Source organism: Chinchilla lanigera, unplaced genomic scaffold, assembly GCF_000276665.1.
Source record: "Chinchilla lanigera isolate Chin_1 unplaced genomic scaffold, ChiLan1.0 scaffold00125, whole genome shotgun sequence".
Classification (NCBI taxonomy): domain Eukaryota; kingdom Metazoa; phylum Chordata; class Mammalia; order Rodentia; family Chinchillidae; genus Chinchilla; species Chinchilla lanigera.
Genome location: NW_004955526.1, coordinates 563,621 through 575,836, shown reverse-complemented (window position 1 = coordinate 575,836; position 12,216 = coordinate 563,621). Strand labels below are relative to the sequence as shown.

The 12,216-nt window shown below is 39.1% G+C and overlaps 2 protein-coding genes across 2 annotated transcripts in view; one reads left to right on the top strand and one right to left on the bottom strand.

Annotated features, from left to right (window-relative positions):
* Positions 1-7,530, top strand: part of Nt5dc1 (5'-nucleotidase domain containing 1) — a 36,635-nt gene extending 29,105 nt beyond the window's left edge. Inside the window, exon 7 of the mRNA XM_013507352.1 lies at positions 6,121-7,530. Within this exon, the coding sequence (XP_013362806.1) occupies positions 6,121-6,221 (101 nt within the window). The 3' untranslated portion in view covers positions 6,222-7,530. The remainder of the gene's footprint in view (positions 1-6,120) is intronic.
* Positions 7,531-7,944: 414 nt separating this feature from the next.
* The window catches only part of Tspyl4 (TSPY-like 4), a gene marked incomplete in the record, with an annotated part of 5,002 nt that continues 730 nt past the window's right edge, over positions 7,945-12,216 (bottom strand). The window contains 1 exon segment of the mRNA XM_005409782.2: positions 7,945-12,216. Within this exon segment, the coding sequence (XP_005409839.2) occupies positions 11,176-12,216 (1,041 nt within the window).

Genomic DNA, 12,216 nt, shown 5'->3' with positions numbered 1-12,216 from the left:
GGAATGGGGGAGGAATGGCCTCAAGCACTCTCTTCCTCTCCCTTACATATGCAAACTATCCACCCCAGGGCGGGTGCAGCTCTCACACCCTTAATCAAACTCTTGAAGCCTGCCCCATGGCCGCATGAGGCTTTGGGGGGACACCCAGATACAAACCATAACAGACATTGATTTCTTTTTCTTGGGAAACATGTTTAGATATGGCAACCCAGATGATTAGGACCAGCCCTTATGCTACAGCCAAAAGCTAGATTTTTTTTCACTCTTATTAGCTCATGTTTACGGTGCATAATGATTAGATTTACTGTAGGGAATGGGTACATGTACGTATTTCTTTTTTACCTCTTCCCTCCAACCCCTTTTAATTTTTCCATCTCAGATTCATTTATTTATAAGACCTTATAATTATCAAACTAGATCTTTCTTATTTCTGATTGTATTTGCATCTTTTCTTTCCTTATTTCAGTAAGGTTGGCCAAGAGTTTGTCTATTTTGTTTAATCTTTTGAAGAAGCAACTCCTGGATTCATTCTTTATATTTTTTTTTTAAGTCTCAACTTCATTAATTTCTGCCCTGGATCTTTTAACTTCCTTCCTTGTATTAGCTTTGGTTTGGATTGTTCTTATTTCTCTAGGACTTTGAGGTGCATTGTTAGGTTATTTGAGGTGCATTCTTTTTTTCTGATGTTGATTTCACTATGAACTTCCCTCCTATGACTGCTTTCATTGTGTCCCATAGGTTCTGATATGTTGTTACTGATATTATTGTATGTAGAAATTTTCTAATTTCTTCTTTAATTTCTCTGTGAACCATTGATTATTCAGGAGGTTATTATTTAATTTCCTTCTGTTTGCATAGTTTCTGTGGTTTCTTTTGCCATTTATTTCTAGTTTCAGTGCACTATGGTCTGATAATATGCATGAGATAATTTTGATTCTTGTGCATTTATTCAAGCATGCTTCATTGGCTAATACATGGTATATTTTGGAGAAAGTCCCATGTGCTGCTGAGAATGTGTATTGTTATTGGACAGAACACTGTAGATATCTATTTAATCAATTTGTTCAAAGGTTTGGTTCAACTGATACTTCTTTGTTGATTTTTTTTCTGTAATTCATCTATTTGTGACAGTAGGCTATTGAAGTCTCACATTACTATTGTATTGGTGTTTATCCGGTTTTTCATGGCCATTAGTGTTTGTTTTATTAAGTTGTAGGCCAGTATCTGGTATGTATATAAATGTTAACTCTTCTGTTGAAGTGTTCTTTTAACAATTCATGTAGTGACCTTTGTCTCTTCTGATGAGTTTTAGCTTGAAGTCCACTTTTTCTAAAAGTAGGATGGCAATGGCAATTCTTGCTTTTATATGGGTTCCTGCTTCATGGAGTACTGCTTTCCATCCTTTGATATTTTTAATCTGTGAATTTTTTTTTAATTAAATGTGTTTCTTGTAGACTACATATTGTTGTTTTCTTTCTTAATCTGTTCTGCCAAACTGTGTCTTTTGACTGGGAAACTGAAACAGTTCTCATTGAGAGTTATTATTACCAAGAGGTACTGACATTCCTGTCATTGCATTATTTTCCTGTTACCTGATTTCCTCATTTTTCCCTTTTGCTTACCTGTTCATGCCACCAGGTATTGTCATTCTTTTGACTTACTGACATTATTGGCTTCATTCTCTTTCTAGGATATTTTCTGAGAATTTTTTTGTAATGCTGGTTTGATGGTGATGAATTTCTTGAGGTGCTCCTTCTCATGGAAATACCTTATTTCTCCATCATTTTAAAGGAAAGTTTTGCAGGATACATAATTTGGGAGTGGAAGTTGTTATCTTTTAAGGCTGGAACACTTTACTGCAAGGTCTCCTGGTCTTTAAGTTTTGTGTAGAGAAGTTTACTGTGAATTTACTGGGTTTACCTTTGTGTGTGAGTTGTTGCCTTTTTATAGCAGCTTTTAGGATTTTATTCTAGTGATAGACTTCTGGAATTTTGAGTCTAATATGCCAGGAAAGGTTCTCCTTTGGTCATAGGTATGGTGTTCTGTATGTCTCACTTACCTCTATGTTTCTTTCCCTTTATTTGGGAAGTTTTCTCCAGTTATTTCTGTGAACAGGTTTTTTAGGCCATTTGTGTTGTCTCCTGAATTTTCACTTATTTCCAGTTATTCTTAGTCTTTGCATTATCTAGCAGTTGTTGGATCATGTTTTCTCATTGTTTTCAAGTATCTTTGAATAGTTGGTCTTTGAAGACATGACTGTCTTCTAATTGTTAAATTCTATCTTCACATTGGTTCATCCTGCTGCCTGTACTTTCAGTATGATTTTTAATCCCTGAATTTCTGAGTGAAACATTTTCATATACTCTAATTCTTTGGTAAACTGGTCATTCATATTTTGTATCACTTTAACTCATCTAGCTTTTTATTAGTGTCTTCCAAGAGCTCCTGCATCTTTCTAGTTATTACATCCATTATCTGTTGAGTTATATCTTCTCAAGTCCTGCTAAATCTCTCTGAGCTGTTTTCTAGCCGCCTCCGCTATGTGTTCCACTGATTCTGGTGCATGGCTTCTGCTATTTGCTTCTTGATGCCTGCTGGATTTGTTTCTAGGGAACTGGGTGTTCTGTTGCCTTTTCTTCCCACATCTGTATTGTTTTTCTTTTGCTTTGTGCTATAGTTGTGGATGCTTATAGTCTAAAGACTTTGTTACTAGTTGTAGAGATCTCTTTAATTGCTTTTCAGTGATGTATTTTGGGCATGTCTAATAACTATAATCCTTTAGCACAGCCCCAAGATTCTACCACCTTGGTTATTTTAGGAGAGGATGATACAGTGTAGCCCAGCAGTTCTCTGGGAATGGACTCTAGTATTGTTAATGTTACAAAGGAACCTGAGTATTGGATAACAGAGAAATAGTGACAGTTATGTTAGTATCAAGTGAAACAGCTACAATGGTAACACCCATGACTAAATTAGATATTAACACAGTATAAAAACCAGTTATGTACACCCTTAGTTCTAGAGAAAAAAGTAGTAATCATTATATAACCCTGGAGGCAACCCAGGTATTGACTTACAGCTAATATGTACTAAATGCCACAGGTTTTCCCTAGTAGTAAAAAGAACTGAACTTGTCTTTGGGCTGCTTTCCCTTGTGGGTGTCGGCTGTTTCCAGAGAGCCCACCAAAGTGGGTAAGTGGGCCACTCAGGAACACCGTGGACCCACAGGGATAAGAACTGGATGAAAGCATGTGCTTAAGGAGGGGTGGGCCTAGCAGCTCCCTGACCCTGTGCAGAAAAGCTGAGCTCTACCTTAGAGTAAGGATGAACTGTGGCAGATTGGGAGATCACCTTTCTGATTATTATTTCTTCCTGAATTGTATGCTTCAAGTGTTGGTTCTCTTCAGCTCTCCAGTGATTTCACTGTGATATTTGTATTTTTGTCCAACTTCTTCTCCTTAACTATAATCATTGTTTTTAAATTAAACAAAACATTCATTGAGTGCCTGTTATGTGCTAGCTACTTGTGACACATCAGAGAACAAAACAAAGAGCCCTGCCCTGTGGAGCTTGCATATAGGAATCGCCTTTTCTCATATTCCAAAAGCTTTCTTCACAGTAATGTAAAGGAGAAATTGGCAGGACCTTTGTCTTCCATCCAACTTTTCTCAGAAGAAAATACAGTGCTACTTCAGTTCACGAACGCTTTTGTGATGAACACGACCATAGCCATCTTTCTTGCACAAACATAAATGTAATCATGTTTTCCAGAATCGTGGAACGAATTAAATTCGTGAACCAAGGTGCCACTGTATTAAGTAAGATTTGCCAACAGTCAAACAAAAGTAAACAAGTGTCCATTTTTTCTAGGGAGAGAATGAGAAAGAGTTGTTCTGTCATATTGTTTATTTTGATGTTCAAGACACTTCCTCAAAAAGCAAAGTATTAGTGTAAGTTAGCACTCTGCTATGATCACATTCTTAAGGAGACCTCTCACACAGAACTTCAGGTTAATCATGTCAGTAAGTCAGTACAGCTGGGCACTACTGTTAATTGGCTTCAGATGTGTTAAGTGTAAGCTGTTTGTGTGTAATGCTGCTAATCTCTTTAAGTCCCAAAAGTTAATTTGTGTATTACTTGATGTTGAATTTACTGTAGAAGAGTATTTATTCATTTTGTTTTAATTGTTAACCAAATGTGGATAGTATAGTGTGCATAATGTGCAGTGTTTAACAGAAGAATGCTGTGGTAAGCAAGTTTGGTTTTTTCCTCCCTTTCTCTTTTCTTCCAAATAGCACCCAACAATGACTATAACAGAAATGTCAATGCTTTCTTTTTGCTGAATCCACAACCCTATGAATCCTTAGCCTGGGGGTCCTTGTTTTAACAGAACAGTTGACTCAGTTTGATTATCCCATACCCAGATTTCTTTAAATTAGACCTTTTTATTGATTTTTTAACCTGGGACACAGAATAAAATTATTTGTTTGGAGTGAGACAAGACTGAAAAATAAAGTTTTGTGCTCCTCTTTTGTCTCTTATTAGACGTGGTTATCTCATTCACAAGTAAATACCTAGAAGCCATTTTTACAGCTTGTGTTAATCACCTTCCCATCACTGGGACAGTATCCCACACACACAGTGTAAGAGTTTTACTTTATTTATCACAATTCAGTAGGTTTAGTCCATAATTTGCTGCTCCAAGGCAGAAAGCACGGTGGAGGAAAGCTACTCCTCCCATGGCAGCCAGGAACCAGCGGTGAATGGAGTGATGGAAATACATGTGCCCCCAGTAAGCCACCTGTTCATCAAGCCCATCTTCTAACAGCACGTTCAACAGTGAACTCAATGATGGATTAATTCACTCAGAAGTAAGGCATGCCCCTGCTCCAATCACTTCTCCAAAGTCCCACCTCTGACTACATGAGACTTTGGGGATGGGGAGCTGTTAGAAAAGTTTGTACTTAACCATATATACAACAACAGTGTTTGGTTCGTAAGCATTCTTACAAGGTAATCTTTTTAACATAATAATAGCTACACAGAGATGTGTGCATTTCCTCTAGGACATGGTAAGGCAGTGAGGGTTAGCTGGCTCCACTTGTTCTGTATCATTTTGATGATTTATCAAATCCAGGACCTCAGATGTATGATTTTTAGAAACTCATTGTTACCAGGTTACTTCCCAGTGCATGGCTCAAAATATACTCCAGCCAATAAAACATTGAGTACACCAATGCCATGCACTAATGCTGGATGTTTTTCCATTCATGGTAATCCTAGCTTTCTCTGGCATTCAGAAAGCAGTGCTTGTTCTCATAAAGATTAACTGCTTAAGACTCGATGATTCTCAGGGGCATCTATTTATAAATTGTAATTTATGCCAATAGCATTTTCAAAATGTTCAATACTACTAAATATTTTACTTATAAAATTTGTGATATAAATATTACTGCCCTGTTATCTACATGTGGAATGAACAACATGACATACATAATTAGGCTTCACATAGAATACTTCCAGTTATGTTTCCTTGGAGAAATTCAGGTAAGGCTAAGATCTTTAAAAGCCTGTTATGTGGATATGAGAGTGTGCTACCATCAATAAAGTATTCAGTGTATGTTCTTTCTTCTGATTCTTCTCCTAGTCCTACTTCTGTGTGTGCATGTGTGATGCCTATGTTATAGAAGTACCATATTATGCATGTTCCTATTTTGCTAACTATTCAAAGATTATTAGTAACCCCTACTGTGTGCTTAGGGATATGAAGAGTTCACTTGCATTTGAAAGTTATTTGATCCCCTGAGTAGAACCTGATTTTTTTTGTTAAGTTTCTAAATCAGAAAAGTATTCTTATTTTAGGTGTTAATTTGTATAGGGTACTAAAACTCACTCACTAGAGCTCTGTTGTTTAAGTATTATTGTAAACTTTAACAAGGAAGGACATCTATACTCTTCATCCTAGACGCCACCTATGGGGGAGGGGCAAAAGAAATACTAAATTTAGAAATTCTAAAACTGGGTATCAACTTTTGATCTTCTTATATTTACGAAATGTATTTGGGAACCTACAGAATCATCAAATTGTGTTTTTTTGTTTTTTTTTTTTTCTCTCCCTAGAATTACCCCTGGACTACAAGTTTGCAAGATTCTCTTCAAACAGTTCAAAAACAGCTGGCTACTATCCATTGGTCCATTATACCAACGGCCTTATCAAATGATGAGACACTGACAATAAAACAAATTATAATGGAGTGAAAAACCATATATGTACCAAATGTGCTATTAAAAATGTTAATTTTCAAAAAATATTGTAAAATGCTTTGTAGGAACAAGTTTTTGTGAAAATGATCAAGTAATTGGTATTTGTGCATAAGTCTATTTTGTATAAACTATTTGATGCTTAACTCTTACTATATTAAAATCTAAGTATCTTAGAAGTGAACAGAACATTGATATTTTCCATATCAATAGTTTAGAGATTAGAATTTCCCTGGGGAGGTGTATACACAACCACACCCACACGCACACATACATATATTTAGCCCCGTGGTTTTCAAAGTGTTATGCTAGACTAAGAGCACAGCAGCACGTAGAACTTGATAATGCAAATTTGAAAGGCTTCCCAAAACCCACTAGATCAGAAACCCTGGCAGTGGGTCCCAGCAATCTGGGGCTTTATGTGATTTTTTTCAAGCTATTAGGTTTCATACTGTTCTTCTTTTCAGAAATGAGATAAGCAGGGGCAGAGTACTACAAGCCAACTCTCTCAACCTCCATAGTTTCCCACTAGTTTTTCTTCCCCTAAGTGTTGCTTCTTCATTTTCAGTAATTTTAAGGTATGCATTTTCAAGACAAAGATTATGACCTTCCAATGTTCAGCCCTGCCCCCCAACCTTAATCTTTAACAATTAATTTTGCTCATTAGAGAAATTTATAGTTGTTAATTAAATCTGAGTTAAATTTTATTTTCTCCTTGGTCAAGAGGGTGATGACAAAAAAACAAAAAAAAAAAAAAACAGGAAAACTGCATTAAGTCTTTCAGGTATGCTATAATCCAAGATTGCCGTGTTCTGTATGCTGTCTTTAGTTCCCTTAGTAGCTATTTATGAAAACATGTTTGGAGGCAGGCAATAAAGTTACTAAGGTTGTGACTATGCTTTATGCTACAACTTCACTATCCATACTGGACAGGACCAGAAAACAAAACTGGTTGTTATCGTTATTTTACTTGGGTTGTAGCAGAGGATTGAGCATATGAAACATAATGAAAAGATAACTTCTTTTGTGATTTGTAAATGCTCTGATAAATCCCAAATATACTGCAGAAATAAATATCTCAGGGTAAGTACTAGGTTATTGACTTTTTTTTCCTCAGTCAGTAGCTTTGTTTGAAATCTGCCAGTAACTATATTTGAAACTGATATCCAAAATGTCACTGAAATACACAATCAAGTTTAGGGCTCAATGAAAGATCTCATGTGTAAATAGAAATATGATTTCTTTTAAAAATAAAGTTATTTTTCTTTATTCGTTTATTCTATAAATGATAAAAACAAAACAAAAAAACCTGTGAATACTTTCAACTGCTATTAAGAAGAAAAATGACAACCCCAAAGTAAAAAATTATATGTTCAGCCACTGAGGAATAGAAAACATTCTCATGCCAGAAGTTCCAGTCCTACTCTTACTGGTCTTATCTGAAGATCCTGAACAGTTACCACCTAAGCTGACATCAGCTTTTTCCATCTTCTAAAAAGAGGGGATAGTTTGTTTCCTTCCACCTTTCTAGTATGTCAATGCTGACTCAAATGAATTTCTTTTGCCTGGACTATAATTAGACTGTGAAATGTTTCTTTCTTTGTTTATAAAGTGGCAGTGTTTTCCAGTTGGATATGAAGAGTAAAAATGAGTAATAACAACCAAAAAGTGGCACCATAAAAATTTAAATATTAAAAAAGAAAAGCAGCTTTATTCTTTAATAGTTGCATGTAGTTAAAGAAAGCAGGAAATTTTTCCAACACAACCAGTGCAGTTTGGGCAGTAAGGGAAACACCTGTATTTTTATCATTTAAAATAGTATTTTGTGGAAAAGCATTATCTAAACACCATTTTTGTTTACTACATTTATGTTAACTATGCTACTCTTGGCCTAATTCTCTTAAGGAGCCCAAGATAAGACTTTTGGAAGAATCAATCACTAGATTCTGTAAATGCTACTTAAATTATTTTCCTAAAGCACTGTGGTGCTTTAAAAAGAATACCTAAACTATTAAGAATGAAATATATCTAGAAAAAACATGGTAACAAACACCACAACTTCAGTTACTACTAATGATAATTTTACTACTCAGCTTCTACTTTATAAAGGTTTGGAGGGTAAGTAATCTCTTAACTAGTCATTAACTCAGGCTATTAGACATATTGTCTCACAAACTATTCAGTTCACTGCAAAAGTCCTGCTCTGCTCCTTGCAATGCTTTGCTTTTTTTCTCAGTTCTGGACCTTATTCTTTAGGCAGACCTCCAGACCAGTTAGGAGATTCTGTCATCCTTTGGGCATAAAAGAAGTATTACCATCTTGGTCTACAAAGCCCTGTGAGAAGTAGTGACAAAATTCCTAATTTCCCTGTGACCATTTGATAATTTTAGTGATTTGCCAATCTTACTAATCTGGACAGCACAGAACTTTTTATTCTTTTTTTTTTTTTTTTTTTTTTTTGGTGAAAACAAAAATAGCAATGATATTTTACCTTTCCTTCCAGATTCTCTTTTAGTTTGACAGCAATTCTACTAGTACTTATGCTGGTTAACAACATAAATGTCAAGTACATTATTAGTAAGGCAAGGGATATAAAGACACAAGTTTTTGAGAATACTTTCACAAGACATAATAAAAAAAATTTGCAAAATCTTCACTTTTTGAAGATCACATTCAAATTATATTCCTAAGAATAAAGCTATATACGAAGACACCAGAACAAACTAATCTATTCATGAACAGTCACAGAAGTCTTCACACTGCACAGGACACAAATTTGACATTTTTGTACATGTTCTCCATGACAAGCAAAAAGCAGCCCTGTAAACATCAATTTTCCCAATAGGCTGTAAGAAAAAAAGATTTTATTCAAACAGTGAAATAAGTATATACCATTAATCTTCCACATATATAAAGATGACTCCTAGGATAAGAGAAAATATCCATGTTTGCACATTTGTTGACAAAAATCTATTGGTGAATTCAAGAAATTTGGAAAAACTGGAGGAAATCCTCCAAGCATCCTATTTAAACCTCAACCCTTTGATTCTCCAGCCTGCCTGTACCTGGAAAGCGCCTCAGAGGTCTCCCTCCCATCCCTGATCCTACAGGATTTCAGGGTTTAATGGGAGCCTTGTAAAGCCAGTTCACACCATGCTCAATTTCAGCTTCTGGGCCTACTTAACTAGAGCACTCACTCCATTGGTTGTGTCCAGACTTGCTTAAGCCTTCATGGGGCAGAGGGCAGCACATTCAAAGAAGGGGGCAGCTCACAACTAAGGCAGCCCTCATAGCACTGCTATCTCATCTGATGGAACTCCTGGATCCACTGTGGGATCTCCCACACTGGCTGTAGCCTGGCCCCTTACCTGTTAGGACGAAAAGCAGGGGGAAAGATTCACAAGTTGAGGAATGAAGGCCAAGAAAGCCACACAGTCAGAATGAGCCTTTTGGGACAGCAGCGCAGTAATTAAAATGGGGTTACCCACAAACTGCTGTTGGATTTTCTCTAGAGTCCAAAACACCCAGAAAAACTGCCCTCTTAGAAAAATGAAGTTTTAGTTGCTTTAGCTGATCCTGCTGAGGGTCTGTCTTGAACCCATCACTCAGAGCCTTCTCTTACTCCTAACTTCTCAAACTAAAGCTTAAGAAACGCAGGATGTGGTGGGTTGGATAAGAGAAAAGGGTGGGATTATCCTAAAAGAACACTCAGTATTAAGCAATTAACCTATAGATCGCCCTTTGAAACTTTTTGACCTTGCTTAAAAAAAAAAAAAAATGGAGCACAGAAATGACGGCATTAAGAGATATGCAATCTATTTTATAGTACCTTTCTCTGTACACATCCTAAAGGAAATCAAAGAAACAAAAACACTGCTCTATCACTTTTGTTTTCTGTCTCTAAGCTGCAACTCCCACACAAAGAGGCAGGGGAGGGAGACAGGAAAAGAAAAGAGTAAGAGCAGCATAACAAGCTTCCTCCATGTTCCTGAAAAGCCTCAGTGGCCCCACTCAAGACCACTGCCCCATTCAGCATGGGCATGGAAGGGGTAAAGATGTTTGTCTAACAGAGCTGCCTATATTCAGATTGTAGCACAGGGCTCACAAAGGCTAACTGCTGGAAGGAACCCATCCCTGCCTTGATTTGGGCACTACCACTTGGGTTGATGGGTAATCATGAGATGGAGGCAGGTTCCTAAGACAGACAGTGGTAACCTGTGCAAAGTTCAACCAGGAGACAAGTGTGCACTGAAGCATTTCAGACCCACCAGAAGCTGATCATGATGTACAGTAACCAAACGGACAACCAATCAACATCATAAAACACTCTGCATGTATCACCTCACCCATGCCTAGGTAGTCACCCACGAACTACCTGCTTGTTCTACCAGATAACCAGCAGGATGGATAACAAACGTCTAGGAACCAGACAGCGGTAGCTGGAATGTTCAGTCAAGTCTGAGTTGATGGCAGCCTGGTTGGGGTATCAATTTCATCTTGCAGTGGTGAAACTCAAGACAGTCACAGTACATGGCTATCAGGAGCACAGCCAGCATAAAGTAGGAAGCCTGCCTGATTATTTGCAAAGATGCATCGAACTTTGTTGTGGCAGAGAACCACTTAAAACACTCTGAGAAGACCATGGTCACGGAACCCAAGCCATGCAAAGGAAGGCAGTATCATGAGCTTGGCACAGAAACAGCAGGCCATGAGCTGGGAACATGTTAACACAACGCAGAACAACGGGAAAGCCCAGAGGCAAATAAGCGACAACTGCCACTGCTGAAGATTTAGGAGAACCAAAGGCCAAAATAATCCAAGAAGACAGAAGAGACGGAAGACTGCACGCTGCATGCTGCTGGCCAAGCATCGAGGTCGGTAAAAGTTGTGCAGGAGCTTCTCACAGGACGTAAGTTAGCCGGATTGGAATCTGAAGGACCTGGGGTTCTCCGCAGGCTGCCTTGGTGCGCCTCGAATTCCTCTGCGGGGGCCTTCACCCACCAGGTAGTATTGCAGGGGATTGGACCACAGTTCCCCTTTGATAATCTCAGCAATTCTGTCGAATTCTAAAAGGCTGTGGTCTGAGAACCAGTTGAAGAAACTGGGGATTGTGTTCCCTTGCCGGTTCCGGTGGATATGGGCCTGGGGGTCCTGGCCCCGGTGCCAGCGGATTGGCGTGGAAATAGACACCACTCTGCCAGAGGATCTTCGCTCATACTCCTTGACTAGCCCCTCATTTCGGAAGTAGGGGTTGCTCTGAAAAATGAACTTGAATTTGCAGCCTGCTCTAGGATGTTTAAGCTCCTCCACCTCCAAATTGATCATGTACCTCATCATGTCTTCATCTTGGCCACTGATCATAGGAGACAGCTGCGGGTGGTTCCGAAAGGCTGTAACCCAGAAACCTGGGATATTCTGGATGATGAAGCTCCTGCGCTGCATATGGAGCCTCCGCATCCGGCCAAATTTGCGCTCTAGCTGGAGAAAGGCCCTGTCAGCCTGGGCGTTTACGTTCGACAGCTCCTGATCGATGGCCTCCAGCGAGTCCATGCAGGTACTGACCTTCGGGGCCCCGGGCCTTGTCTCCTCTTGTCCTGCTCCAGCCATCTTTTTTTCCGTCTGGACTACCTTCTCCTCCATCACCGCCTCTGCCTTCCCCTCCTTTTCCGAGGGCGCTGAGACGGTGCACATCTTGGTGGTCATTTCCTCGGCCTTCGCTCCAGGCATCATCTGTAACCCCAAAGGCCCTGGGCCACCGGCCTCTGGGGCCTCTGGAGCCTTCGGTGCTGCGGGACTGCGCGGCTCTCCAGGCCGACCGCCATTTTCCGGGCGGTCGGCGCTCACCACAGAGTCCGAGCTTGCCTCCGTGCCCCCAAAAGCAGGCCGAGCGTCTTCCCAGCCAGGCCGCGCCGCCGGGCTGCGGCTCCCAGAGGCCCGGGCGCACGGCGGCCCGCC